Source organism: Stenella coeruleoalba (genome assembly GCF_951394435.1).
Source record: "Stenella coeruleoalba genome assembly, chromosome: 4".
Lineage (NCBI taxonomy): Eukaryota > Metazoa > Chordata > Mammalia > Artiodactyla > Delphinidae > Stenella > Stenella coeruleoalba.
Genome location: NC_137149.1, coordinates 29883028 through 29909628, shown reverse-complemented (window position 1 = coordinate 29909628; position 26601 = coordinate 29883028). Strand labels below are relative to the sequence as shown.

The 26601-nt window shown below is 37.3% G+C and overlaps 1 protein-coding gene across 1 annotated transcript; it reads left to right on the top strand.

Moving 5' to 3' along the window:
- The first annotated feature begins 1009 nt into the window (after positions 1–1009).
- LRIT3 (leucine rich repeat, Ig-like and transmembrane domains 3) lies at positions 1010–26341 on the top strand. The gene is made up of 4 exons (XM_079920068.1): positions 1010–1474; positions 4222–4694; positions 23035–23340; positions 24750–26341. The coding sequence occupies exons 1-4, from the start codon at positions 1359–1361 to the stop codon at positions 25871–25873; spliced, it is 2019 nt and encodes a 672-aa protein (XP_079776194.1). The 5' UTR covers positions 1010–1358; the 3' UTR covers positions 25874–26341.
- The last annotated feature ends 260 nt before the right edge of the window (positions 26342–26601 follow it).

Sequence of the window (26601 nt, the reverse complement as noted above, 5' to 3'; positions counted from 1 at the left end):
TAATACATGAGTATGCATCCTATAGGGGCAGCTCAGGTACACCCTCCCTAGGAAGCCTTTCCCCACCAATACTGTTGGTCTGGTGTTCTCTTGTGCTTCCTCACAAGTGTACTCTGTGCCTCTGTTTATCATGTGAGTTCCTTTTACGTAGTGATCATGTCTTATTTATCTTTGGACCCCTAGGACTTAGTTCCGTGCTTGGTACAGAGTAAATGCTCAGTAAATACCAGATGAAGAAATGAATTGTGCATATCCTGAAAATCCACAGTATTTTGTTTTGAGAAAATTCTTTTGACACTATTGTTTCTATGTGTATCCTATTAGTTTTAAATAGTATTTTCCATAATATTCTTACATTGATAGAATTAATTTCCTTTTGAAAAAGTACTTTTTCCTTTTGAAAAAGTATTTAAAGGGGATGAAAAGAACCACCCCAAAAGAAGGTTAAATGCCCTGTATATTTATTGCCTAAATCCTTGATTGACCCTGTGGATTCTCTATGTTATGTGTATGGAAGTAGTTTTTAAAATATTTAATTTTTATTTTCTGATAGAGCCTAATATATGCTAAAAACAGGACAGTTAAGCTTCAGGTAAGGTTTGATTGCCCATAACTTGGGAAACTAACTTGGAATAAAATATATTCTTGAAAAAAGATAATGGCTTCACTAAAAAACTAAATGTGTTGGGATGAGCCTGCACTACACAGAAATGACCTGGGAGAACTGCACGATGCGCTGCCACCACAGTCTTAGTGCTGCCACGACAGTGATGGATTGGAGCATTTTGCCTAAAAAACTCTAGGTACTGGAGTTTGTTTAGTATGTTTTGGGGGCTAACCAGTATGTGGCAATATTGATTACTCTAAATCAATTTTATGTCATGTGCTTCTGTCTCTAAAGCTAAATTTTATAAAACTAAGTATTATTCATACTGTTAAAAAGTAAAATTTGTCGTGTTACAACATTCAAGTAATCTACAGTGTTTTCTAACATCTGCTAAGACATTGAATTATTTTGAGCATTATGTGTATCTTCAAGGTGTAGTAACAATTACTTATATAGGAAAGGGATTTAACAGGCATTTTCTTGTAAATCTAGATATGGACAACTATTGAAAATTTTCTGACGTGTTTGATGTTCATTTCCCTTAGAATGTGTTACTTTGCTGAAACCAGATTCAAAGGCTAGGTTGATTGATCCCCTGCAAGATACACTTGAAGGTTAAGTAACTACAGATCTCATCTAATCCTGTGTAATCTGCTGTTACTAAATGGCCGTTTGCATTCTTGGCACACCAGTTTCTGAATGCTTAGGATTTGGTTTTTACCTTTTGTCCAAATAACATCTAAAAGGAACCATGCGTCTCTTTGCAAGTCTGTGCATTGCGCTTGGCTTTTTGGAAAGAGTGAGCTGTTCGTGTCCTTCACAGTGCACCTGTGATTATCATGGCAGAAATGACGGCATGAGATCAAGGTATGCTTTTCTCTTTGCTACTAAGTGTTCTAATGATTCTGAGGAAAAGGACTCAAACCAGATGGCCTTGTTTTTGAAAGCAAATTGTTGATCAGAAATCAGAGAAGATTTAATCTAGATAAGCTTTAACGTAATTGTGTTAATCCTGGTTGCCTGCTCCTTTATGTTTTCATTTTGAGCAGTTTAACTCCTTCAAAGCCCCTCAAATTATTTGAGACTCTCAGACACATTCCGTGTTAATAAAATATTCATTGCACTTGTATTCACAAAATGAACCTTGCAGGAGGTCAAACCACTGAAATGCGTGTGACCAGTTCAGCCTGATTATAGAAAGCACAAGAGGGCAGGGCCGATCAGAAGGTGTGTGACATGCCCAGATCATTTGCTTCCAGTGTTTTCCATTTCATTTTGAGGATTATTCATGGCAACTGGATAGACCTTAGGAAGTAGGAAGGACGATCACATGAGTGAAATTAGAGAGGTTCATAATCAGAATTTCTCATTTTAAGGTATTGGAGTTTGAAAGAAATGGGTCAACACTTTGTGTTGCAGACACTGTGGGACCTTACAGAAGTTACTTAACCTCTGTGTTCCTTTAATATCTACTTGTGGAGTGAGAATAAGTATTTATTTACAATATGCATGAATCCTTTTAGATAGAAGTTAAATGCAAAACAGAATTCTTGTTGGCTAAACATAGTAAACCTTGATTTTTTTTGGAGAAGATATTAATAACAAAATCAGATTTTTTTGTGTGACTCGGTTGAAGTGAACAGTAAGCCTCTTAAAGTAATTTGTTAAAAGAATCGCTCAATTTATATCTTACAACTTTATACAAATAAATAATAATAACGCGTATTTTTGTGTAGTTTGTCTTGTTATTGTATAAAATTTACTAAGTCTTGGTATCTCTTTGAGATAGTCACTAGGTGGTTAAAGACAGTGAGAAGAATGTAACAATTTAAAGACCTACTTGGCAAAAGTATGCTGCAGTTAATGACTCAGATCAGGCTACCTTTGAGAAAACAATCACAGAAATGTTTCCTTCTTCATGGTGGCCCCATTATTGATGGATTTTATAAAAATCATAGCATGTTATGCCTGACAAGAACTCCAGAAATAATCTAGTTTGACCACTGTCATTTTTAAATGAATAAACTAAATCATATAGAGACTAAATGGCTTGTCCGAGGTCACAGCATTGAGTTGCTGCAGTGACTGCCTGACAAAGACGCTAGGTCTTTTAGCTTCCAATCCAGGCTTTCCTCCATTAAAACACACTGGAACGCTGACTTAATGAGGAGAAGCTGGATCATTCTGGTATAAAGTAGCACTGAAATTTGTGATTCAAAATAGAGATAAAGAGTGAGAAGTATACCTAGAGAATTCCAATGATGCTATAGGCTCTTCTCCTAAAGTTAAAGAGGGATGATGTGACCAGTACGTTGCTTATGCCTCTTCCCTCTCTTTACATTATAGCCTGGCTTTAAAAATTCACTGATTTAATGTGATGTGTTTTACTGAATGGCCGTTTTATTATTATTATTTACTATATGTGTAATGTATTATAATTTAGATGATGCTTTGCAAAACTTTTTATTGTTCATTTTCAGCAATCCAGTGGGACTGAATATATAATGGGAGATAAATAGGTCTTTTTTTTCAGGTTTAAATGAATCTAAATTTTCTGATTTTTCATACTTTATACCCACACATGGGACAGGCTTGTGTTTCTATGCCTGTTTTACACATGCCACTAAACAAGACCACAATGTGACTTGCTCAAGGTCACTTAAATTAGTGAGTGGTAAAAAAAAATAAACTTGCAGTTCCTGGTTTATTCCTTAGGCTGAAAGCAACGCACGGGTCACATCGTTAAAATAGGGCTCAATTTTAATCATCTAGTATGAGCACTTGCTGTTTCCTTTCCCTTCCTACCTTCCTTCCATTTTTTCTTCCTTTCTCTTGTGCTCCTCTTGAAAAGGATCAATTTATAACTTCAGTAGGGGATTCTTTTAAAATGGGCCATTTCCTGAAGAGGTTAAGAGTGTACTTGTTGGAGCTGGACAGTTGTGAGTCTGAAAGGTTGTTGTGTGACCACTAGCTCTGTGATCCTGGGAAGTTACCTAATGTTGATGGGCCTCATTTATTGTATCTGTAAAAATGAGATTGAAGATAATAATAGCAAATACCCATTAGGTGCTTATTAGGTGCCAGGAAGGTGTAAAATTTTCCATCCATTTTAATTAATCATCATAACAGTGCCATGTGGGAAAATGAGAGATTGGTGAAGTGAGAGAATGAGAATGAGAGATTGATGAAGTGGCTTTCCGTGGCCACAAAGGAGGTGATAGAGCTTAGATTCAAACCAAGATCAGCCTGACTCTAGAGCTGGTGCCTTTACCTATTACTCAATATTCAACTCATTAGGCTGTTGTGATGATTAAATACAGGGATAGATGTGATGTGTATTGTACAGGCCTGACACCTAAAGAGCTCAGGTTGAATCACATGAAATTGCTGATATTTGATTGTTTTTAACCTACAAAAATGACCATTTCATATAGTTCAACCTAGAAGAAGGTGATGATATTGGCAAATTATTAATGAACAGTTTAGCCAGGCTGAATAGATATTTTGTGCAAACCAGTAGGGAATGAAAAATTCAATGCTTGTTTCAAGTAAGTATTATTTTTTTCAAACGAGTCTCAGAACACACGTTTTCTTCCATTGCTCTGTGACACTAGGTCTGTGCTATGTAGTGACCTGGATATGAACGAGGTACCTACAAACTTCCCCGTGGACACTGTGAAGCTTCGCATAGAGAAGACCGTTGTCCATAGGATCCCCGCCGAGGCCTTCTACTACCTGGTGGAGCTCCAGTACCTCTGGTTGACCTATAATTCTGTGGCCAGCCTTGACACCAGCAGCTTTTACAACCTAAAGCAGCTGCATGAGTTGCGCTTGGATGGAAATTCTCTGGCTGCTTTCCCTTGGACATCTCTGAGGGACATGCCTCGTCTGAGGACCCTGGATTTGCACAATAACAGAATAACCAGTGTGCCAAACGAGGCGGTCACGTATCTGAAGAACCTTGCCTACTTGGATTTATCAAGCAACAGATTAACCACACTGCCGCCAGATTTCCTGGACAGCTGGTCCCACTTAGTTACAGCATCATCCAGAAGCCTGGACCTTTCAGCAAGAAGAATTATTCTTGGTAAGCTCACAGCCTCTGGGCTTCTCAGATCCAGATAATTTGCTCTGTATACCTTCAGTTGTGCAGTATTTTCATGTCTATTGAATTTGTTGTTTTACTCTATACTTGCACTTTTGATGGAATAGTACTTTATCATTTGATCTAGGTCAGTTTACCCATCTGCCCTGTGTAAGGTGTAATGGCTCTGTTTGTGTCTGTGCACGAGCGCGCATGTATTTGTGTGTGCGTGTATGCATCCATGTGTGTGGAGTGAGGGCAGCAGTGTATGTTTGTGTATGTTAGGGGAGGGAAAGGAATTGGCCTCATAAACTAAGAGACTAATGCTGCTCTTAGAGAACCTGGAGAAGAGTGACAAAATCTACCAACCTGCACTGATTCTCATGAGCACACCAGTGCTCCATACGCTGCCACAACCAACCTTTTGCTCTGGTCTCTTTTCAACCCTTCATCAGGCTCTTCAGGAGTGGGAGAAGGGCATCTGCATCTTTATGAGGCAGCAGTGGTTTAATTGGTTTAATTAGTTAGGAAGTGTATCTTCCAAATATTCTTAATTTAAAAAGAACTAGTCTAGACACCAGTTATTTTACTGGCCCTAAATGGGTATCCTAATGGGTCTGGTCTCTTAGTTTAGCTGTGATTAGTTTTGTGTATTTTGATCCTAACTTCTTTTAGGTTCTATGGGTATTTGCCTTGAATTTTAACATGTAAGGTCCTTCTAGCAAACCCTTCTCTCTTTTTTGTGTGTCTTCCCACAGTGCTTTGCACGGTGCTCTGCACATGGTGAATGCCCAGTAAATGTGGTTGCCCGATTGAAATCAATGAACTGAGACTCTTCTCAGCGGTATCTGTGGGCAGTGAGGCCTTTTCCACTTTTGTATGAGACACAAGCCTGAGGCTTTGACCAAGCAGTTTGATTTGCTAAAGTTTTGTTCACCCAATAAGGCTGTGTTGTTATTTCACAAGTTATGTCCATCATAGCTGCAGAAGAGGTTATAGTTGTCAGAAGGATGAAAGAAGTTCTGAGTGTTTGGCCAGTGACATGACTTATAAGACTTTGGAATGAGAAGCAACTAGATGTTAAGAAATTGTCCCAGAAATTCCTACCAATATCACTTGCCAAATATTTGCTGAAATAAAGAATAAATAAAATACAAGATAAATTTGAGATGTTTTTGATAAAAAGAAAAGTACTACGTATTTTATAATAAACATAAGTGGAGTATAACCTTTAAAAATTTTGAATCATTATATTGTACACCTGTAACTTATATAATACTGTACCTTAACTATACTTCCATAAAAAATTTTCTAACTGAAAAAAAGAGAAAGTACTGTGACAACACTTAAATTGCTTTAGCATTACTTTTGTTGAAATGTATATGCATTTTAGTACTTATGAAACTAAAAATATGAATAATAAGAACCAGATAGAGAAAAGGTCAAAGAAATTTTTCTTACACAGCTATTTCATCTTTTTCCCACTATCTATCTAGTCCTTCAAACATTTTTGATTAGAAAATAAAAGAGGTATTGTAGGATGGGTTAGAGAAAAAAATTAATTTAATTTAACAATAGTTGTGGAGTCCTTAAAATATATACTCTAATAGGAACTATGCAAACCCATACTAAAGTATATATTTACTTTATTCTAGTCACTAATTTAATCCTTATGAGTAAGACTAATGGTTAGAAATTTTCTTAAACATTGAGATTTTATTTCTCTACATATTTTTAAAAGTTTCTTTGGATGCAATTCTTGGTTCTAATAAAATTACCCAATGGAGACATATAGAAAATAAAATCAAATTACTAAATTGCTATTAATAGCTCTCTAATGATTAGTTCCTAATATTAATATAAATAAATAATTTATAGAACATTAATATTTTTCACTTGTGAGTTAAATCTGAATGAGAACTTAGGGATCAAATGGGAAAGGGTTATGAAATTTCATTGTCCATGGAGATAAACAGCTTTATGATTTAGGGTTTAGATTCTTTTTAAAAAATTATATGTTTCAGGTGTACAGCATTATAATTCGACATCTGTATACTCTATGAAGTGATTACCACCACAGGTCTAGTTACCATCCATTACTGTACAATCGACCCCCTTCATCCATTTTGCCAACCCACCCCCCCGTTCCCCTCACCCGTTGGTAACCACTAATATGATCTCAGTATCTATGAGTTTATTTTTCTTTTATTTTGTTTGTTTGTTTGTTTTTTAATTCCACATATGAAATGATACAGTATTTCTCTCTGTCTGGCTTATTTCACTTAGCATAATACCATCAAAGTCCATCCATGTTGTCAAAAATGGTAGGATTTCATTCTTTGTTATGGCTAAATAGTGTTCCATTGTATGTCTATATACCACATCTTCTTTATCCATTCATCCATTGTTGGACATTGGGTTGTTTCCATATCTTGGCCATTGTAAATAATGCTGCAGTGAACATAGAGTGCATATATCTTTTTGAATTAGTGTTTTTGCATTCTTTGGATAAATACCCAGAAGTGGAATAGCTGGGTCATATGCTAGTTCTGTTCTTAATTTTTTGAGGAATCTTCGTACTGTTTTCCATGTTGGCTGTACCAATTTACAGTCCCACCAACAGGGTATGAGGGTTCCCTTCTCCACATCCTCTCCAACATTTGTTACTTCTTGTCTTTTCGATAATAGCCGTTCTCATAGGTGTGAGGTGGTATCTCATTGTGGTTTTGGTTTGCATTTCCCTAATAATTAGTGATACTGAATATCTTTTCATGTGCCTGTTAGCTATCTCTGTGTCTTCTTTGGAAAAAATGTCTATTCAGATCCTCTGCTCATTTTTTAATCAGGTTGTTTATTTGTTTTTGTTGTTGAGTTGTATGACTTCTTTATGTATTTTGGAGATTAACTCCTTATCGAATGTATGATTTACAAATATCTTCTCCCATTCAGTAGGTTGCCTTTTCGTTTTGATGATGGTTTCTTTTGCTGTGCAGAAGCTTTTTAGTTTAGTTCCGTTGGTTTATTTTTGTTTGTTTCCGTTGCCTTTGGAGTCAGATCTACAAAAACATCACTTAGACCAATGTCAGTGAAGTTACCACCTATGTTTTCTTCTAGGAATTTTATGGTTTCAAGTCTTACATTCAAGTCTTTAATCCATTTTGAGTTAATTTTTGTGTCCAGTGTAAGATAGTAGTTTCATTCTTTTGCATGCGGCTGTCCAGTCTTCCCAACTCCATTTATTGAAGACTGTCCTTTCTTCTTTGTATGTTCTTTACTCCTTTGTTGTAAATTAATTGTCCACATGTATGTGGGTTTATTTCTGGGCTCTCAATTCTGTTCCATTGATCTTCATGCCTGTTTTTGTGCTAGTACTATACTCTTTTGATTACTGTAGCTTTGTAGTATTGTTTGAAATCAGGGATCATAATACCTCCAGCTTTGTTCTTTCTCAAGATTGTTCTGGCTATTTGGGATCTTCTGTGTTTCCATACAAATTTTAGAATTATTTGTTGTAGTTCTGTGAGCTATGCCATTGGAATTTTGATTAGATTGCATTGAATCTATAGATTGCTTTGTGTAGTATAGACATTTTAATAATACTAATTCTTCCAACCCATGAGCACAGGATATCTTTCTATTTATTTGTATCATCCTTAATTTATTTCTTTAGTGTCTTACAGTTTTCAGTGTACAGGTCTTTCACCTTCTCAGTTAAGTTTATTTCTAGGTATTTTATTCTTCTTGATGCAATTGTAAGTGGGATTGTTTTCTTAATTTTTCTTTCTGATAGTTTGTTATTAGTGTATAGAAATACACAGATTTCTGTATATTGACTTAGTGTCATGTGACTTTATTGAATTATTTGTTCTTTTTTTGGTGGTTCTTTAGAGTTTTCTATATATAGTATCATGTCATCTGCAAATAGTGATAGTTTTGCTTCTTCCTTTTTAGATTTGAATGCCTTTTATTTATTTATTTATTTCCTTTTTTCTCCCTAATTGCTGTGGCTAGGACTTCCAATATGGTGTTGAACAAAAGTGGTGAGAGTGAGCATCCTTGAATTGTTCCTAATCTTAGAGGAAAATATTTCAGCTTTTCATCCTTGGGTATGATGTTGACTGCCGGTTTGTCATATATGGATTTTATTATGTTGAGGTACCTTCCCTCTATACCCATTTTGTTGAGAGTTTTTTTCATAAATGGATGTTGAATTTTGTCAAAAGTTTTTTCTGCATCTTTTGAGATGATGATGTGACTTTTATCCTTCATTTTGTTGGATACAGTGTTATGTAATCATTGATTAATTTGTGGATGTTGAACCATCCTTGCATCCCTGGAATAAATCCCACTTGATTATGCTGTACGATCCTTTTAATGTATTGTTGGATTTGGTTTGCTAATATTTTGTTCAGGAAGGGTTCAGATTCTTTAAAAACTAATGGGAAAATACTTTTAGTGTAACATTAAATTTATGTAGTTGTATATAAAGCATGATCACTATTTTAAAATTTGCAAAGAAAAAGTCTGAAAAGTTACAGTAATTGGTTAACTATTCTCTTTGATATCTTTTTGCTTTTCTGTATTTTCAAAGTGTTGTGCAATGATCATGCATTACTTTTTTAATCATGATAATAAATAACAAAAGATATTCTGAAACATGTCCAGCCATGTGTGGCAGCTGACCTTAGCAAAGTCATGACTACTAGGTAACAAAAGGGGAAGAGAAGTGCTGCCCTCTCAAAAGAAGACTAGTTCATGTGTGTGAATCACACACAGAAAACTCAGTTTTCACATCTGGAAAATGGAGATGACAGGATTTATTCCATCTTGCTAATAGGAATGTAATAAAATGTTGAGTTTATGTGATAGTTCTTTAGAATATAAAGTGGACAGTCTCTGAGGCTATGATTTCAGATCAACAACAATCCATAGCAGCTGTGACTGAGATGTGAGTGTCTTATGAAGAAAGATTTTTCTAGTTTGGCTTTTTTGTTATTTTTAACTATATTTGAGTCTTCCAATTTCATCATTAAAATATGGTAATAAGAACCAGCTCTAGATTTTCTAGAACTCAGTGTTTAACTGTAGCAATTATGTATTTCCAGGTACCCTGTAGAATTTACCTTTGTACTATTATAATGGGATACATTCTGTTTCCATTTCATTTTTATTGCCCTATGTTTATTGCTGTTAACAGATTCTATTTGTAATAATAAATAGTAATAGCTAATATTGATGGAATGCTTACTCATGGCCAAAAAGTTTATGGATATAACTTCTCTAGTCTCACTCCATGGTAAATACCATTTCATCCCCATTTTATAGATGAAGAAATGAGGCACAAGTTAAAACACTTGCCCAAAGTCACTTATCGCATAGTGATGGAGCTGGGGTTTGAATACAAGCCATTTGGTTCTAGAACCCATGCTCTTCCCCACTCCTTTGTAATGCAAGGTATGTAATAATACTAGTTATGTTCCTCATATATCCTATTTTACTGATCTCTTTAAATCATATATTTATTTAATAAAAAATAATTTAGGGAGAGGCTTTTCAATTACTTCCTCTGTCTTCTGTGTGAATAAAAATATCAACCTAATAAAATTGTCCTTTAATGTATCTGTAAAAATGTAAACTAGTGTCCTGTAAATGAACATTTAAATTAACTATGAAACTAGATTGTTGATTTGCAATACAGGTAAATTTCCATGGCCTCTTTTTCAAGAATAAGGACATATTTACACAGGCAAACTGCAAGGCCTATCACTGTTTATCTTGGAGGAAAAAACCTGCAGTAGCAGAGAGTATAAAATGCTTTTTTGGTCCTTTTTACTGGTACCCAAATTTGCTCCATTGTAAAAGAGCTCTTCTGTTCAGAAAGGGGTTTGCCAGAAGGGCAGTGGTGGCCCTGAGTATTCCCACAGAATTCTGTAAAATGGCATTGTTTTAGTTCGACGAATACTTCTCAGTCTGTTGGTGTGCCTGCTCTTTCCTAGGCATGGGGGAAACAAATTCACACAGTTAAGGCTTACTTCTTGCCAGACACTCTTCTGAGGACTGCCTGGCATTATCTCAGCCTTTAGGACAACCCCATGAAGTGGGTCTGTAATTGTCATAACCTTCTTTTTCCAGCTGGTAAAGAGGCAGAGTCAGCTTCAACGTCACAGTCCATCTCCAGAGACATCACTCTTTTATTAAAAAAAATTTTTTTAAACATTTAATTTAATTTTATTTTTTTGCCATGCCATGCAGCTTATGGGATCTCAGTTCCCTGACCAGGAGTTGAACCCAGGCCACAGCAGTGAAAGCCTGGAATCCTAACCAGTAGGCCACCAGAGAATTCCTTAAATTTCTTTTAAATTGAGCAACTGAAGTATCATTTGCATACAGTGGATTTTAAGTGTACAATTTGGTAAATGATGATAAACGTATACCTGCACAAAATGCATACCCTCATCAAGATACAGCAGCGGTCCCCAGTCTTTTTGGCAGCAGGGACCAGTTTCATGGAAGACAATTTTCCCATGGATGTAGGGTGGGGGTGGGGGATGGTTCAGGAGGTAATGAGAGTGATGGAGAGGGATGGGGAGCGGCCGATGAAGCTTTGCTCGCTTGCCCACTGCTCACCTCCTGTTGTGCAGCCCAGTTCCTAACAGGCCGCGGACTGGTATCAGTCCGTGGCCTGGAGGTTGGGGACTCTTTTTTTTTTTTTTTTTTTTTTTAAAGAAGATGTTGGGGGTAGGAGTTTATTAATTCATTCATTTATTTTTGCTGTGTTGGGTCTTCGTTTCTGTGCGAGGGCTTTCTCTAGTTTTGGCAAGCGGGGGCCACTCTTCATCACGGTGCCCGGGCCTCTCACTCTCGCAGCCTCTCTTGCTGCGGAGCACAGGCTCCAGACGCGCAGGCTCAGTAGTTGTGGCTCACGGGCCTAGTTGCTCTGCGGCATGTGGGATCCTCCCAGACCAGGGCTCGAGCCCGTGTCTCCTGCATTAGCAGGCAGATTCTCAACCACTGCGCCACCAGGGAAGACCGGGGACTCTTGATATACAGAATATTTTCATCACCCCGGAAAGTTCCTTTGTGCCCCTTCTCAGTCAATTTCCTCCCACCCCAGGAAACTACTATTTTTACTTCTATTACCACAGGTTAATTTTGCCTGCCCTAGAATTTCATGTAAATGGAATCATTTAGGAGGCACTCTTGTGCCTGGCTTCTTTCACTCAGCATTATGTTTTTGAGATTCATCCATGTTGTTGCATGTATCGGTAGTTACTTATTGCTGAGTCATATTCAATTGTATGATTGTACCAATTGTTCATCTTTTCTCCTGTTGTTGAACACATGAGCTGTTTCCAGTTTTTAGCTATTATGAATTAAGCTGCTATTAACATTTTTGTGCATAGCTTTTTGTAGCATATGTTCCCATTTCTCTTGGATAAATTCCTAGGATTGAAGTTGTTAGGTCATAGGATGGCTATATATGTAACGTTTTAAGAAACTGCCACGGACTTGCCTGGTGGCGCAGTCGTTAAGAATCCACCTGCCAATGCAGGGGACATGGGTTTCATTCCTGGTCCGGGAAGATCTCACATGCTGCAGAGCAGCTATGCCTGTGTGCCACAACTACTGATCCTGTGCTCTAGGGCCCGTGAGCCACAATTACTGAGCCTGCGTGCCACACCTACTGAAGCCTGTGCGCCTAGAGCCCATGCTCCGCAACAAGAGAAACCACTGCAATGAGAAGCCCGCGCACCAAAACGAAGAGTAGCCCCAGCTCGCCGCAACTAGAGAAAGCCCACGCTCAGCAACGAAGACCCAACAAAGCCAAAAATAAATAAATAAATAAAATAAACAACAGACATTTATTAAAAAAAAAAAGAAACTACCAGTATTCCAAAGAGGTTATACTGTTTTACACTCCCACTAACACAGTCTGCTTGCCCCATATCCTTACCAACGCTTGATGTCAGTCTTTCTCATTCAGTCATTCTTGGGAGTAGATACGTCAGGGAGTGGAATCACATTATCATTTTAATTTGCATTTCCCTGATAAGTCATGGTATTGACAGTTTATATTTGCTTATTGTCCATTGGTATATTTCTTTATAATTTTTTAATGTTGTTTGTCTTTTTATTATTGAATATGAGTCTTTTATCAGTTGTATGCATTATGAATATTTTCTCAAGTCTGGGACTTGTCTATTCATTTTCTTCATGGTGTCTTCGGTAAGAAAGTTTAAGTTTCTTTTTTTTTTAAATAGATCTTTTTTGGAGTATAATTGCTTCACAATACTGTATTCGTTTCTGTTGTACACCAAAGTGAATCAGCCATATGCATACATACGTCGTCGTATCCCCTCCCTCCTGAGCCTGCCTCCCATCCTCCCTATCCCACCCTTCTAGGTCATCGCAAAACACTGAGCTGATCTCCCTGTGCTATGCTGCTGCTTCCCACTAGCTATCTATTTTACATTTGGTAGTGTATATATGTCGATGCTACTCTCACTTCGCCCCAGCTTCCCCCTCCCACCCTGTGTCCTCAAGTCCATTCTCTATGTCTACATCTTTATTCCTGCCCTGCAAGTAGGTTCATCAGTGCCTTTTTTTTTTTTAGATTCCATATATATGTGTTAGTATACAGTATTTTTTTTTCCTCTTTCTGACTTACTTCACTCTGTATGACAGACTCTAGGTCCATCCACCTCACTACAAATAACTCAATTTCGTTTCTTTTTATGGCTGAGTAATATTCCATTGTATATATGTGCCACATCTTCGTTATCCATTCATCGGTTGATGGACACTTAGGTTGCTTCCATGTCCTGGCTATTGTAAATAGAGCAGCAATGAACATTGTGGTACATGACTTTTTTTTGAATTATGGTTTTCTCAGGGTATATGCCCAGTAGTGGGATTGCTGGATTGAATGGTAGTTCTATTTTTAGTTTTTTAAGGACCCTCCATACTGTTCTCCATAGTGGCTGTATCAATTTACATTCCCACCAACAGTTCAAGAGGGTTGCCTTTTCTCCATACCCTCTCCAGCATTTATTGTTTGTAGATTTTCTGCCCATTTTTTAACTGGATTGTTTGTTTTTTTGATATTGAGCTCCATGAGCTGTTTGTATATTTTGGAGATTAATCCTTTGTCTCTTGTTTCATTTGCAAATATTTTCTCCCATTCTGAGCGTTGTCTTTTTTGTCTTGTTTATGGTTTCCTTTGCTGTTAAGTCCCATTTGTTTATTTTTGTTTTTATTTCCGTTACTCTAGGAGGTGGGTCAAAAAAGATCTTGCTGTGGTTTATGTCAAAGAGTGTTTTTCCTATGTTTTTCTCTAAGAGTTTGATAGTGTCTTGTCTTACATTTAAGTCTTTAATCTATTTGGAGTTTATTTTTGTGTATGGTGTTAGGGAGTGTTCTAATTTCAATCTTTTACATGTGGCTGTCCAGTTTTCTCTGCATCAGTTATTGAAGAGACTGTCTTTACTCCATTGTATGTTCTTGCCTCCTTTGTCATAAATTAGGTGCCCATTTGTGTGTGGGTTTATCTCTGGGCTTTCTATCCTGTTCCATTGATCTATCTTTCTGTTTTTGTGCCAGTATCATACTGTCTTGATTACTGTAGCTTTGTGGCATTGTTTGAAGTCAGGGAACCTTATTCCTCCAACTCCGTTTTTCTTTCTTAAGATTGCTTTGGCTATTCGGGGTCTTTTGTGTTTCCATACGAATTGTAAAAATTTTTTGCTCTAATTCTGTGAAGAATGCCATTGGTAGTTTAATAGGAATTGCGTTGAATCTGTAGATTGCTTTGGGTAGTATAGTCATTTTCACATTATTGATTCTTCCAATCCAAGAACATGGTATATCTCTCCATCTGTTTATGTCATCTTTGATTTATTTCATCAGTTTTTTATAGTTTTCTGAGTACAAGTCTTTCACCTCCTTAGGCAGGTTTATTCCTAGGTATCTTATTCTTTTCGTTGCAGTGGTAAATGTGAGTGTTTCCTTAATTTCTCTTTCTGATTTTTCATTGTTGATGTATAGGAATGCCAGAGATTTCTGTGCATTAATTTTGTATCCTGCAACCTTACCAAATTCACTGATTAGTTCTAGTAGTTTTCTGGTGGCATCTTTAGGATTTTCTATGTATAGCATCATGTCATCTGCAAACAGTGATAGTTTTACTTCTTTTCCAATTTGTATTCCTTTTATTTCTTTTTCTTCTCTGATTGCCTTGACTAGGACTTCAAAAACTAGGTTGAATAAGAGTGGCAAAAGTGGACATCCTTGTCTTATTCCTGATCTTAGTGGAAATGCTTTCAGTTTTTCACCATTGAGAATGATGTTTGCTGTGGGTTTGTCATATATGGTCTTTATTCTGTTGCCGAAGGTTCCCTCTATGCCCATTTTCTGGAGAGTTTTTATCATAAATTGGTGTTAAATTTGGCAAAAGCCTTTTCTGCATATATTGAGATGATCATAATGGTTTTTATTCCTTAATTTGTTAATGTGCTGTATCACATTGATTGATTTGCATATATTGAAGAATTCTTGCAACCCTGGGATAAATCCCTCTTGATCATGCTGTATGATCCTTGTAATGTGCTGTTGGATTCCGTTGCTAGTATTTTGTTCAGGATTTTTGCATCTATGTTCATCGGTGATATTGGTCTATAATTTTCTTTTTTTGTGATATCTTTTTCTGGTTTTGGTATCAGGGTGATGGTGACTTCGTAGAATGAATTTGGGAGTGTTTCTCCCTCTGCAATTTTTTGAAAGAGTTTGAGAAGGATCAGTGTTAGCTCTTCTCTAAATGTTTGATAGAATTCACCTGTGAAGCCATCTGGTCCTGGACTTCTGTTTGTTGGAAGATTTTTAATTACAGTTTCAATTTCATTACTTGTGATAGGTCTGTTTATATTTTCTAATTTTTCCTGGCTCAGTCTTGGAAACTTGTATCTTTCCAAGAATTTGTCCATTTCTTTGTGGTTGTCCATTTTATTGGCATAGAGTTGTTTGTAGTAGTCTCTTACAATTCTTTGTATTTCTGCAGTGTCAGTTGTGATTTCTCCTTTTTCATTTCTAATTGTATTGATTTGTGTCCTCTCCCTTTTTTTCTTGTTGAGTTTGGCTTAGGGTTTATCAATTTTGTCTATCTTCTCAAAGAACCAGCTTTTAGTTTTATTGATCTTTGCTATTGTTTTCTTTGTTTCTATTTCATTTATTTCTGCTCTGATCTTTATGATTTCTGTCCTTCTAACTTTGGGTTTTCTTTGTTCTTCTTTCTCTAGTTGTTTTAAGTGTAGGGTTAGATTGTTTATTTGAGATTTTTCTTGTTTCTTTTTTTTTTCAACCAATTTATTTAATTTATTTATATGTGGCTGCATTGGGTCTTCGTTGCTGTGCACGGGCTTTCTCTAGTTGTGGCGAGCGGCGGCTACTCTTTCTTGCGGTGCATGGGCTTCTCATTGCGGTAGCTTCTCTTGTTGTGGAGCATGGGCTCTAGGTGCATGGGCTTCAGTAGTTGTGGCACATGGGGTTCAGTAGTTGTGGTTCATGGACTCTAGAGAGCAGGCTCAGTAGTTGTGGCACACAGGCTTAGTTGCTTTGTGGCATGTGGGATCTTCCTGGACCAGGGGTCGAACCTGTGTCCCCTGCATTGGCAGGCAGATTCTTAACCACTGCACCACCAGGGAAGCCCTTTTCTTGTTTCTTGAGGTGAGATTGAATTGCTATAAACTTCCCTCTTACAAATGCTTTTGCTGCATTTTGGGTCGTCGTGTTTTCGTTGTCATTTGTTTCTATGGATTTTTAAATTTCTTCTTTTATTTCTTCAGTGATCTCTTGGCTATTTAGTAGTACACTGTTATCCTCCATGTATTTGTGTTTTTTACAGTTTTTTTTTCCTGTAATTGATTTCCAATCTCGTAGCCATGTGGTCAGAAAAGGTGCTTGGTTTGATTTCAATTTTCTTAAATTTTCCAAGGCTTGATTTGTGACCCGAGATGTGATCTATTCTGGAGAATGTTCTGTGTGCACTTGAGAAGAAAGTGTATTGTGCCACTTTTGGGTGGAATGTTCTATAAATATCAAGTAAGTCTATCTGGTCTATTGTGTCATTTAAAGCTTGTGTTTCCTTATTTATTTTCTGTTTGGATTATCTGTCCATTGGTGTAAGTGGGGTGTTAAAGTCCCCTACTATTATTGTGTTACTGTTGATTCTCCTTTCATGGTTGTAAACATTTGCCTTATGTATTGAGGTGCTCCTATGTTGGGTGCATAAACATTTATAATTGTTATATCTTCTTCTTGGATTGATCCTTTGATCATTATGTAGTATCCCTCCTTATCTCTTGTAACAGTCTTTATTTTAAAGTCTATTTTATCTGATACGAGTATTGCTACTCCAGCTTTCTTTTGATTTCCATTTGCATGGAATATCTTTTTCCATCCCCTCACTTTCAGTCTGTATGTATCCCTAGGTCTGAAGTGGGTCTCTTGTAGACAGCATATATATGGGTCTTGTTTTTGTATCCATTCAGCCTGTCTGTGTCTTTTGGGGGGGGGGGCATTTAATCCATTTACATTCAAGGTTTTTATTGATATATATGTTCCTATTACCATTTTCTTAATTGTTTTGGGTTTGTTTTTGTGGGTCTTTCTCTTCTGTTGTGTTTCCCGCCTAGAGAAGTTTCTTTAGCATTTGTTGTAAAGCTGGTTTGGTGGTGCTGAATTCTCTTAGCTTTTGCTTGTCTGAAAAGTTTTTGATTTCTCCATCGAATCTGAATGAGATCCTTGTTGGATAGAGTAATCTTGGTTGTAGGTTTTTCCTTTTCATCACTTTAAGTATATCCTGCCACTCCCTTCTGTCCTGCAGAGTTTCTGCTGAAAAATCAGCTGATAACCTTATATAGATTCCTTTGTGTGTTATTTTTTGTTTTTCTGTTGCTGCTTTTAATATTTTTTCTTTGAAGTTAATTTTTGTTAGTTTGATTAATATGTGTCTTGGTGTGTTTTTCCTAGGGTTTATTCTGTATGGGACTCTCTGTGCTTCCTGGACTTGGGTGACTATTTCCTTTCCCATGTTAGGGAAGTTTTCCACTATAATCTATTCAAATATTTTTTCAGACCCTTTCTTTTTCTCTTCTTCTTCTGGGACCCCTATAATTCGAATGTTGGTACATTTAGTGTTGTCCCAGAGGTCTCTGAGATTGTCTTTAATTCTTTCATTCTTTTTTCTTTATTCTGCTCCAGGGCAGTTATTTCCACCATTTTGTCTTCCAGCTCACGTATTCATTCTTCTGCCTCAGCTATTCTGTTATTGATTCAACCTAGTGTATTTTTCATTTCAGTTATTGTGTTGTTCATCTCTGTTTGTTTATTATTTAGTTCTTCTAGAACTTTGTTAAACATTTCTTGTATTTTCTCAATCCATGCCTCCATTCTATTTCTGAGATTCTGGATCATCTTTACTATCATTACTCTGAATTCTTTTTCAGGTATATTGTCTATTTCCTCTTCATTTATTTGGTCTTGTAGGTTTTTACCTTGCTCCTTCACCTGTGTCATATTTTTTTGCCATCTCATTTTTTTGTTTGTTTATGAGTGTGTTTGTGTTCCTGTCTTACTAGTTGTTTGGCCTGAGGCTTCCAACACTGGAGTTTGTAGGCTGTTGGGTAGAGCTGGGTCTTGGTGCTGAGATGAAGACCTCTATGAGACCTCACTTCAGTGAATATTCCCTCAGATCTGAGGTTCTCTGTTGGTCCAGTGATTCAGACTCCTCCCACCGCAGGAGATTTGGCCCAACCCCCAGCGGTGCACTTGGGGGTTCCTCCCGTTTCCTTGGACATCAGGGTCCCCCACCAGCGGCTGGCAGGTGCCCTAGTTGTGGGGAGATACTAACTCAGTGTCTTCCCACACCGCCATCTTGACTCTGCCCTTCAGAAAGTTTAAAATTTTGATGACATCCGATTTATCAGTTTTTCCTTTTATAGTTAGTGATTTCTGTGTCCCATCTAAGAAATATTTACTTACCTACAGGTCACAGAGATATTCTTTCTTTATAGTTTTAACTTTTATATTCAGTTTTTACCTTTATATTCTTAGCTTTTATACTTATGACTGTAAGCTCAAAATAGTTTTCAAGTATAGTGTGGGGTAGAAGTTGAGGTTTATTTGTTCCCAAGCAGATGTCCAGTAGTTCTAGCACCATTTGTTGAAAAGACTTTACTTTCCCTTTTGAATTGTTAAGCATAACTGCCTCCACAAAACTGACTGAGGCATGGATTTTGCCTTCAAGAACTTATAGTCTGCAGAATAACTTTTGTACTAGAATTTATCGCTGACTTTTCATAAAGAATAGCACATCCAACTACTGTGATGCATGAAAAACTTTACCCTTTTAGAAAAGGGACAAAGCAAAGTTCTTTTGCCCCATCCAAGAATAGTTATATAAAATAAATTACTTAATGCAAATTGCTGATTGTGGTTGGTGCTTTGCCTTGAAGGAATGCAGTACAAGTAATAGTTTAACTTCAGAGAGTTCTTGTACTTTGTCCCCAGAAGAAAAAACACTTCAATGTGTTCAGCCCTCATATTACTATTATTATTCAGGCTTTAAAAGTTGTACCCTTGACCTTAGATATTTCATAACTTGAATAAATATTTTATTTTTGAGGGATTTAAAATATTTACTCCTGGTTTACATAACTTTTAGATATAACCAATTGGATTTGTTTTTTAAAGAATTTTGTTTCACCATTAACACATTTTTATAATAGTTTCAAAGCATAAATGAAAATGTTAACTTTATAGCTCTTGATCTTTCCCTTTATAGACATTTATGCTCCAGACATCACTACTTGAACACTTGTTATTTGTAGATGACAGCACTTACAGCTGCCACCCATGCTCTAGATGTTTTTAGGTGACAAAGAGATGAGTTATGGTGGAAGAAGTATTAGACTAGGAGGCTCAAACACATGGGACTTAGGACTCTCAGCTACTTACAAAGTCAAGGCAGTACTTTCTTTGTGCCTTAATGTCTGGTATGAAATTGGAAGAATGATATGAGCTTCCCAAGGTCAGTATAAAACATATACACAGTTGTTGAGAATGAGAGCTTTAAGATCAGGATATCAAGATTCATATCCTGACTGCATCCAGTTGTGTGACCTTGGGCAGATTCCTTTACTTCCCTGAGCATTTTCTCATCTTTAAAATGAGGATGATACTAATATTATCCACCTCATGCTATTGTGAGGATTGAGATAGACAAACGCTTTAGCATGGTCTCTCTCTTTTCCATGGTCTCTCACGTTTCTCTTGTGAACAGAGGTAGACACTGCGACTGCCTTTTGTTCTGAACTGCCTTTTCAAGAGCTACCACTTTGGAAAGCAGAGATATGTCTTCCTCCAGAGCAAAGGGTAGATATGCTTACTACCCAATATAATAAAGATAATGTCTCCTTCCAGATCTGTGATTAAGAAATTATTCTTCATCTTTGACTAGGAGTCTTGTATCTTCTACCAATATCCATAAAACAGTGGCAAACTGGGATGAGTTGGTCACCCTAAAGTAGGGTAAAGTGTCGACCCTTTACAATTCTTGATAAGTGCAGTATTTGCCACATAGGAAGCAACCAATAACTGTCATCTTGTGTTGTTATTATTTTATTTTATTTTTTTAAATTTTATTGAAGTATAGTTGATTTACAATGTTGTGTCTAATTTCTGCTGTACAGCAAAGTGATTCAGTTATACATATATATATTCTTTTTCATATGGTTTATCACAGGATATTAAATATAGTTCCCTGTGCTATACAATAGGACCTTCTTATTTATCCATCCTATATGTAATTGTTTACATCTGCTAATCCCAAACTCCCAGTCGTTCCCCCGCACCTCCCCTACCCCTTGGCAACCACAAATCTGTTCTCTATATCTGTAAGTCTGTTTTTGTTATTATTTTATAAAGAAAAAATCTGACGTACCAACTCAAAGTGTTTTGAAAGTATGAAGCGTTCTACACATGTTATTTATTTTTGTTTTAAGCAATTAAAAATTTTTTTTAATTAATTTATTTTTTGGCTGTGTTGGGTCTTCATTGCTGTGTGCGGGCTTTCTCTAGTTGTGGCAAGCGGGGGCTACTCTTTGTTGTGTGTGGGCTTCTTATTGCGGTGGCTTCTCTTGTTGCAGAACATGGGCCCTAGAGTACGCGGACTTCAGTAGTTGCGGCACATGGGCTCAGTAGTTGTGGCACACAGGCTTAGTTGCTCTGCGGCATGTGGAATCTTCCCAGACCAGGGCTCAAACCCGTATCCCCTGCATTGGCAGGCAGAGTCTTAACCACTGCACCATGAGGAAAGCCCCTACACATATTAATTATTATATGACAGAGTGAATTTGATGTTTGTTGGCAGGTTGAGTAGAATTTAAGTCAGTATTAGAGAACTGCTCATAGATTCACAGAACTAAGTGTAAGAGGAGGAAGGTCAAAGTAATTCACCCATGAAAGAAAAGAAGTTTCTAATATGGAAGATAATAAAAACAGCAAACTTTACCAATACTGGCAGAGAAATATGAACCACTCACATAGTGCTGTTATAATAAAAATAGGCATAAACAGAAATCTAGAATTTATGAATGGACAGTTAAATCTTCCACCAGGGTTAGATTTTTTTAAACTTGCTGTTCTGTCTTTTCTCCTTACAAATCAATATATAATTCACTGCACAACGAGAAATCTTTTTGAGATGAATCTTTTCCAGCCTTGGGCTTTTTATGTAAGGCTGGTATGGGACATCACCCTTAAGATCCTTAGGGAGATTCTTGTCTGACTGAATGCTCTGAAGCACCATCTTAGATTCTTCTGAGATCTTAGCAACTAATTGTATAGAACCACCCACATGGATTTGACTTTTATTCTGAAGCCCTTTCTTAATCTGAGAATTTTGGAGAGGCTGGGTGTAAGAAACAGTTTTATAATTGAGCTTAGCAAGTTTTAGTTCTTTACATTTAACAGTTCTTCCTTTAGCTGTTGTCTCTCCTTTACATTTTACTATGAGCAGCAAGAAGACACCAAGCAGCAGTTTCAACACTGTGTAGAAATATCCTTAGTCAGAACATTCATTTCATTGAGTACGTTTTCTACTTCCCACGTTAACCGCAGGTGATAGTGTTGCTAAACCTTCTGCTACTCCATAACAATGGTGCCTTTTCCTCTAGTTTCCAATAACATTTTTCTCACTTTTCTTTAAGCTTTCACTGATAGCCTCTTTGAGGGACACAACACTTCGGCTAACAGTTCTGAAAGCTGAGGCAGATCCTGAAGGCATTTGCAACTGGAGGCTGTCAGCTAACTGTATTCCCTGCTGCTGATCCTCTCTTGAAAGGGGATTTGAGCAGTGCACCTCCGTGGCCACCACATGTAACACTCATGCCAAGCCATGTTCTACCAGTTTTTCCAATCTTGTCTCCTAACATTGCCTGCATCTCACTCTATACTTTTGCTACAACAACTTGTACTACCTCAGTATGCCATAAAATCACACAAAATCATGACATATTGCAGGCTGAGTTAGGTGCCTCACAGCACCCTATAATAATACTTATAATAATATAAATACTTTCGGGCTTCCCTGGTGGTGCAATGGTTGAGAGTCCGCCTGCTGATGCAGGGGACATGGGTTCGTGCCCCGGTCCGGGAGGATCCCACATGCCGCGGAGCGGCTGGGCCCGTGAGCCATGGCCGCTGAGCCTGCGCGTCCGGAACCTGTGCTCCGCAATGGGAGAGGCCACAACAGTGAGAGGCCCGAGTACCGCAAAAAAAAAAAAAAAAAATATATATATATATATATATATATATACACACACACACACACACTTTCATGGCACCCTAGAAATCTATCACTGTATTTATGTCATTCTTTGGTACTTGGATTCAAATCTCGACTCTGACATTGCTTAGCTAAATGACTTCGGTCAAGTTATTTGGTTTCTCTGTGTCTCGACTTCTTCATTTTTACAATGGGGAAATAATATTCTTTTCATAGAATTGTTGGGATTAAATCAGTTAATACAGGTTAAGTGCTTAGAACAGAGCCTAGTACAGAGTAAATGTTCCATAACTGTTAGCTATAATCATTAATGATCTGAACTGACAAGATATATTGATTTAGGTGGCTGGAGTGCAGAGCAAAACTGACAGAGAGGTGACTCTGATCCTTCAAAGCACTTATGTTTTTAGGGCCACAGTGTAGAAATGCCATCCCACGAGGCTGTGATGTAAACAGAAGTCATCAGGAAAACCTTTCTCAACCTTTTCCTCCCTTCTGGTCTAGGCCTGCAGGACAACCCATGGTTCTGTGACTGTCACATTTCCAAAATAATGGCATTGTCAAAAGTTGCTGACCCTGTGGTAGTACTTCTCGACCCACTGATGGTTTGTAGTGAACCGGAACGCCTCACAGGGATTTCGTTTCAGCGGGCTGAGCTGGAGCAGTGTCTGAAGCCATCAGTGATGACCTCGGCCACCCAGATCACATCTGCTCTGGGCAGTAATGTTCTGCTGCGGTGTGATACCACTGGCTACCCTACCCCGCAGCTCACCTGGACCAGACCAGACAGCTCGCCAGTTAATTATACAGGTATCTTCTTAATTCAGGCCTTTGAAACAAGGAGTTTACAAATGACTGAACTTAATCTTATGTTTTTGTATGATTTGAGATTGGCTGGTTATTTCTAATAAAATATGCTAAGATTGTTGAATGGAAGAAATTTGAAAAGTATACTTTATTGATTAATATTTTCCTCAGTTTGTCTGATTAACTATGTAGATGAAATTAGACAATCTGATTTCTTTCTTAGATGGAAAACAACATGACTCAGTGGATGGATGGTTGCAGATAAGGCCTTTGTCTTTATCTTTCCTCCATCATCTTGGATACTGCTCACTTTAAAATGTATAACAATTACAATTTCCTTAAGGGAATTTCAAACAAGTTTCTTATTTTCGAATGATTATTCAAATAATAAATTACATAGGAACTTTATTATGAGGCAAAAAGTGTAATTTTTAAAAATATTGATTACACAGGTTTTTAGATACTGCTATGACCAAATCAATGCTTTGGCCTTAGTTTCAATAGTGATATTCTGATGAGTAACGGGATATATTTTTTAAATTCTTCCAAATTAAATTTAAATTGAGGCTGAAATAATGAAACCTGATAGAATTAAAAACAAAAGTCAAGGCCTAAGCCCACAGTTTAAGGCAGTGAGTTAAATTTGGAGCTACTGAAATACCACTCTGTGCATATTATTATTCTTCAGAAAGCTTCAGAAATCAAGACAGAAAGGAAATATGTTCAGATTTTAGTGTTTAGGAAATTAAAATTCCAATTTTGCAAACACTATGTATTATTCCATAAATAAAAACCTCATTGTTTACTTGTTTATCTAAATTAAATATACTGTGAAAGATAAGAATAGAAATTATGACTCCTCCATGCCAGAAAATGGTCCACTATGCCTTCTGACTATGTGGATAGTTAAACTTTATTACAATGAAAAAGTATTTTGAGAAATATTTAAGTAAGGTCTTGTGATAAACATTTTACAGAATCACAGTGGGTTAAAATTGGAAGGGATATTTGAAATCACTTTGTCTTATCCCCTTATTTTAAAAATGTGTAAACAGAGGCCTAAAGACACTAATTGGCTTGTCTAGAATCACATACTACTTAGTAAACAAAAGTTTACTAAGGCCAAAGTTTCTTAATTCTCAGCCCCATGTCTTTTTAAAATACTATTCCCCCCCCAAAAAAAAATACTATTTCCCATAGAAACTTCATGGCACCCAGAATGTCCTACACTTCCATATAAACCATTTACAGAACCATCATCTGCAATCAGAGACTTGCAGCGTGCCATTTCCCTCTTGGTTTATGTGAGAGGTATGCGTGTAGAACCAGAAATTGTTGCCTTTTGAGTTGGCATGTTGTGTGAATCTTTTCTTCCTTTTATCTCACAGATTATGCATTTTTCTTTCTTCCAGTAATTCAGGAATCTCCAGGGGAGGGAGTCAGATGGTCCATAATAAGCTTGACAGGCATTTCTTACATGGATGCTGGGGATTACAAATGTAAGGCCAAAAATTTGGCTGGGATGTCAGAAGCTGTGGTTACTGTGACAGTGGTTGGTGTTGTCATGACCACCGTATCATCAGAAACTTCTGAAAGAAGAACTGGGGATCACCCTGAGCAAGAGGTCCAGCTGGGATCTAGAACATCTGCCACTCTACCTGGTTCATCATCGTCTCCCTGGCCTTATTCCTCCTCTTCTTCCTTCCCAGCTTCTTCCACTTTTCTTCCTACTTCTACTTCATCGCCTCCCTCCACTGCTTCCTTCTCCTTATCTCCTTTCTTCTCCTCCGTTGTTTCTTCAGCCACAACTCCAAGCACTAGAATATCTACAAGCACTACCATGGCCAGCCGTCAGTCACTCCACCCAGATGGGAAAAGAAATGTCAAGGTGGAGATGGGTAGCGGTAAGCTTCCCCCAGCTAGTGCAAGTAAAAGAGAAGAGTTGGCATTGTTGGATCAAGCCCTGCCGATGGAAACGAATGCCACAATAGAAAATCTCCAGGTAGTCAGCGAAACTGAAGAAAGCGTGATCTTGATGTGGAACACCATTAACACCACGCAGAATTTGGAAGTGACTGTGTTGTATTCCAAGTATGGTGAGAAGGACCTGCTACTGCTTAATGCAGACTCCAGCAAGAACCAAGTCACCATAAGTGGCTTGTTGCCTGGTTGGCAATATATAGCATGTGTCTGTCCAAAAGGAATGCCTCCCCAGAAAGACCAATGTATCACCTTTTCTACTGACAGAGTTGAAGAAGAAGGTGATTCTCAAGGGTCTTTCCTTATGGTGGTGAGTGGTGCTGCCTGTGTTGTTGTCTTGCCATTGATTTTTTTCCTGTTGTACAAAGTTTGCAAACTTCAGTGTAAGTCAGACTCCCTCTGGGAAGATGATTTGGCGAAAGAGACTTATATCCAATTTGAAACGCTGTCCCCCAGGTCTCAAAGTGTAGGGGAACTTTGGACGCGAAGGCCCAGAGACGATTCAGAAAAATTGCTGCTTTGCTCTAAGTCAAGTGTGGAATCTCATGACTTTTAAAAGCGAGGGTTCTAGAGCAGAGTATTATTGCTAAGGTTTACAGCTCAGGCAAATGTGAGCTCCACAAAATTTCTTTCACAAAATTAAGGATCTAAGGGTATATAGTTGCCCCTCTGTTTGGATGACTTTTGGACACTTTCATATCCTTCATGAAAATCACAAATGGAGTGCTTTTAAGTGTGCTTTAAAAAAGTCACGAGACTTCTGAACTGAAAAGACAAATAATTTTGATTTTTGTTGTGGAGAAAATGTCCACAGAAATAATTTTCAAGGTAGGCTAAGTAAGTTAATAATATATTTTAGGATAATGTTTTAGTTCTTAAAAATAAATTCATGTGAAAGTAGTCATAAAAAGTAAACTCTGAATTTTAAAAAGATAGTTTTTTGGGCAGTAAAGAAAGTGTAGTATAATGAGCTAAGCCTTGATGTTCACTCTTGTTCATAGTGCTTTATGGCATTTGCTGTGCACATTTGCTGCCATTGCCTTGTAGGTGAGAGTGGAATAGTACAGAAGTTTGCATTCACTAAGGTTAAATGCAACCCCAAGGACAGGGAGAGCTCTAGCTCTTGGTACCATTATGCATTGCAACACAGTATAGTGGTATTTATATTGCAAGGAAGAAAACATTTTTCCTTAGAAATATAGGTACTAGCAAAAATAAGTTTAAAAAGAGGATCATGGAATAGTAAGGCCATTTTGAAGATAGTAACTGTTGCATTCTAATACA

Bases quoted from the DNA above. Each gene is read 5' to 3' on its own strand.
- LRIT3 (XM_079920068.1), top strand. From the start codon at position 1,359: ATGCGTCTCTTTGCAAGTCTGTGCATTGCGCTTGGCTTTTTGGAAAGA. The intron at 4,695-23,034 runs GTAAGCTCACAG...CTTCTGGTCTAG, and splicing joins AGCAAGAAGAATTATTCTTG to GCCTGCAGGACAACCCATGG. The intron at 23,341-24,749 runs GTATCTTCTTAA...TCTTTCTTCCAG, and splicing joins CTCGCCAGTTAATTATACAG to TAATTCAGGAATCTCCAGGG.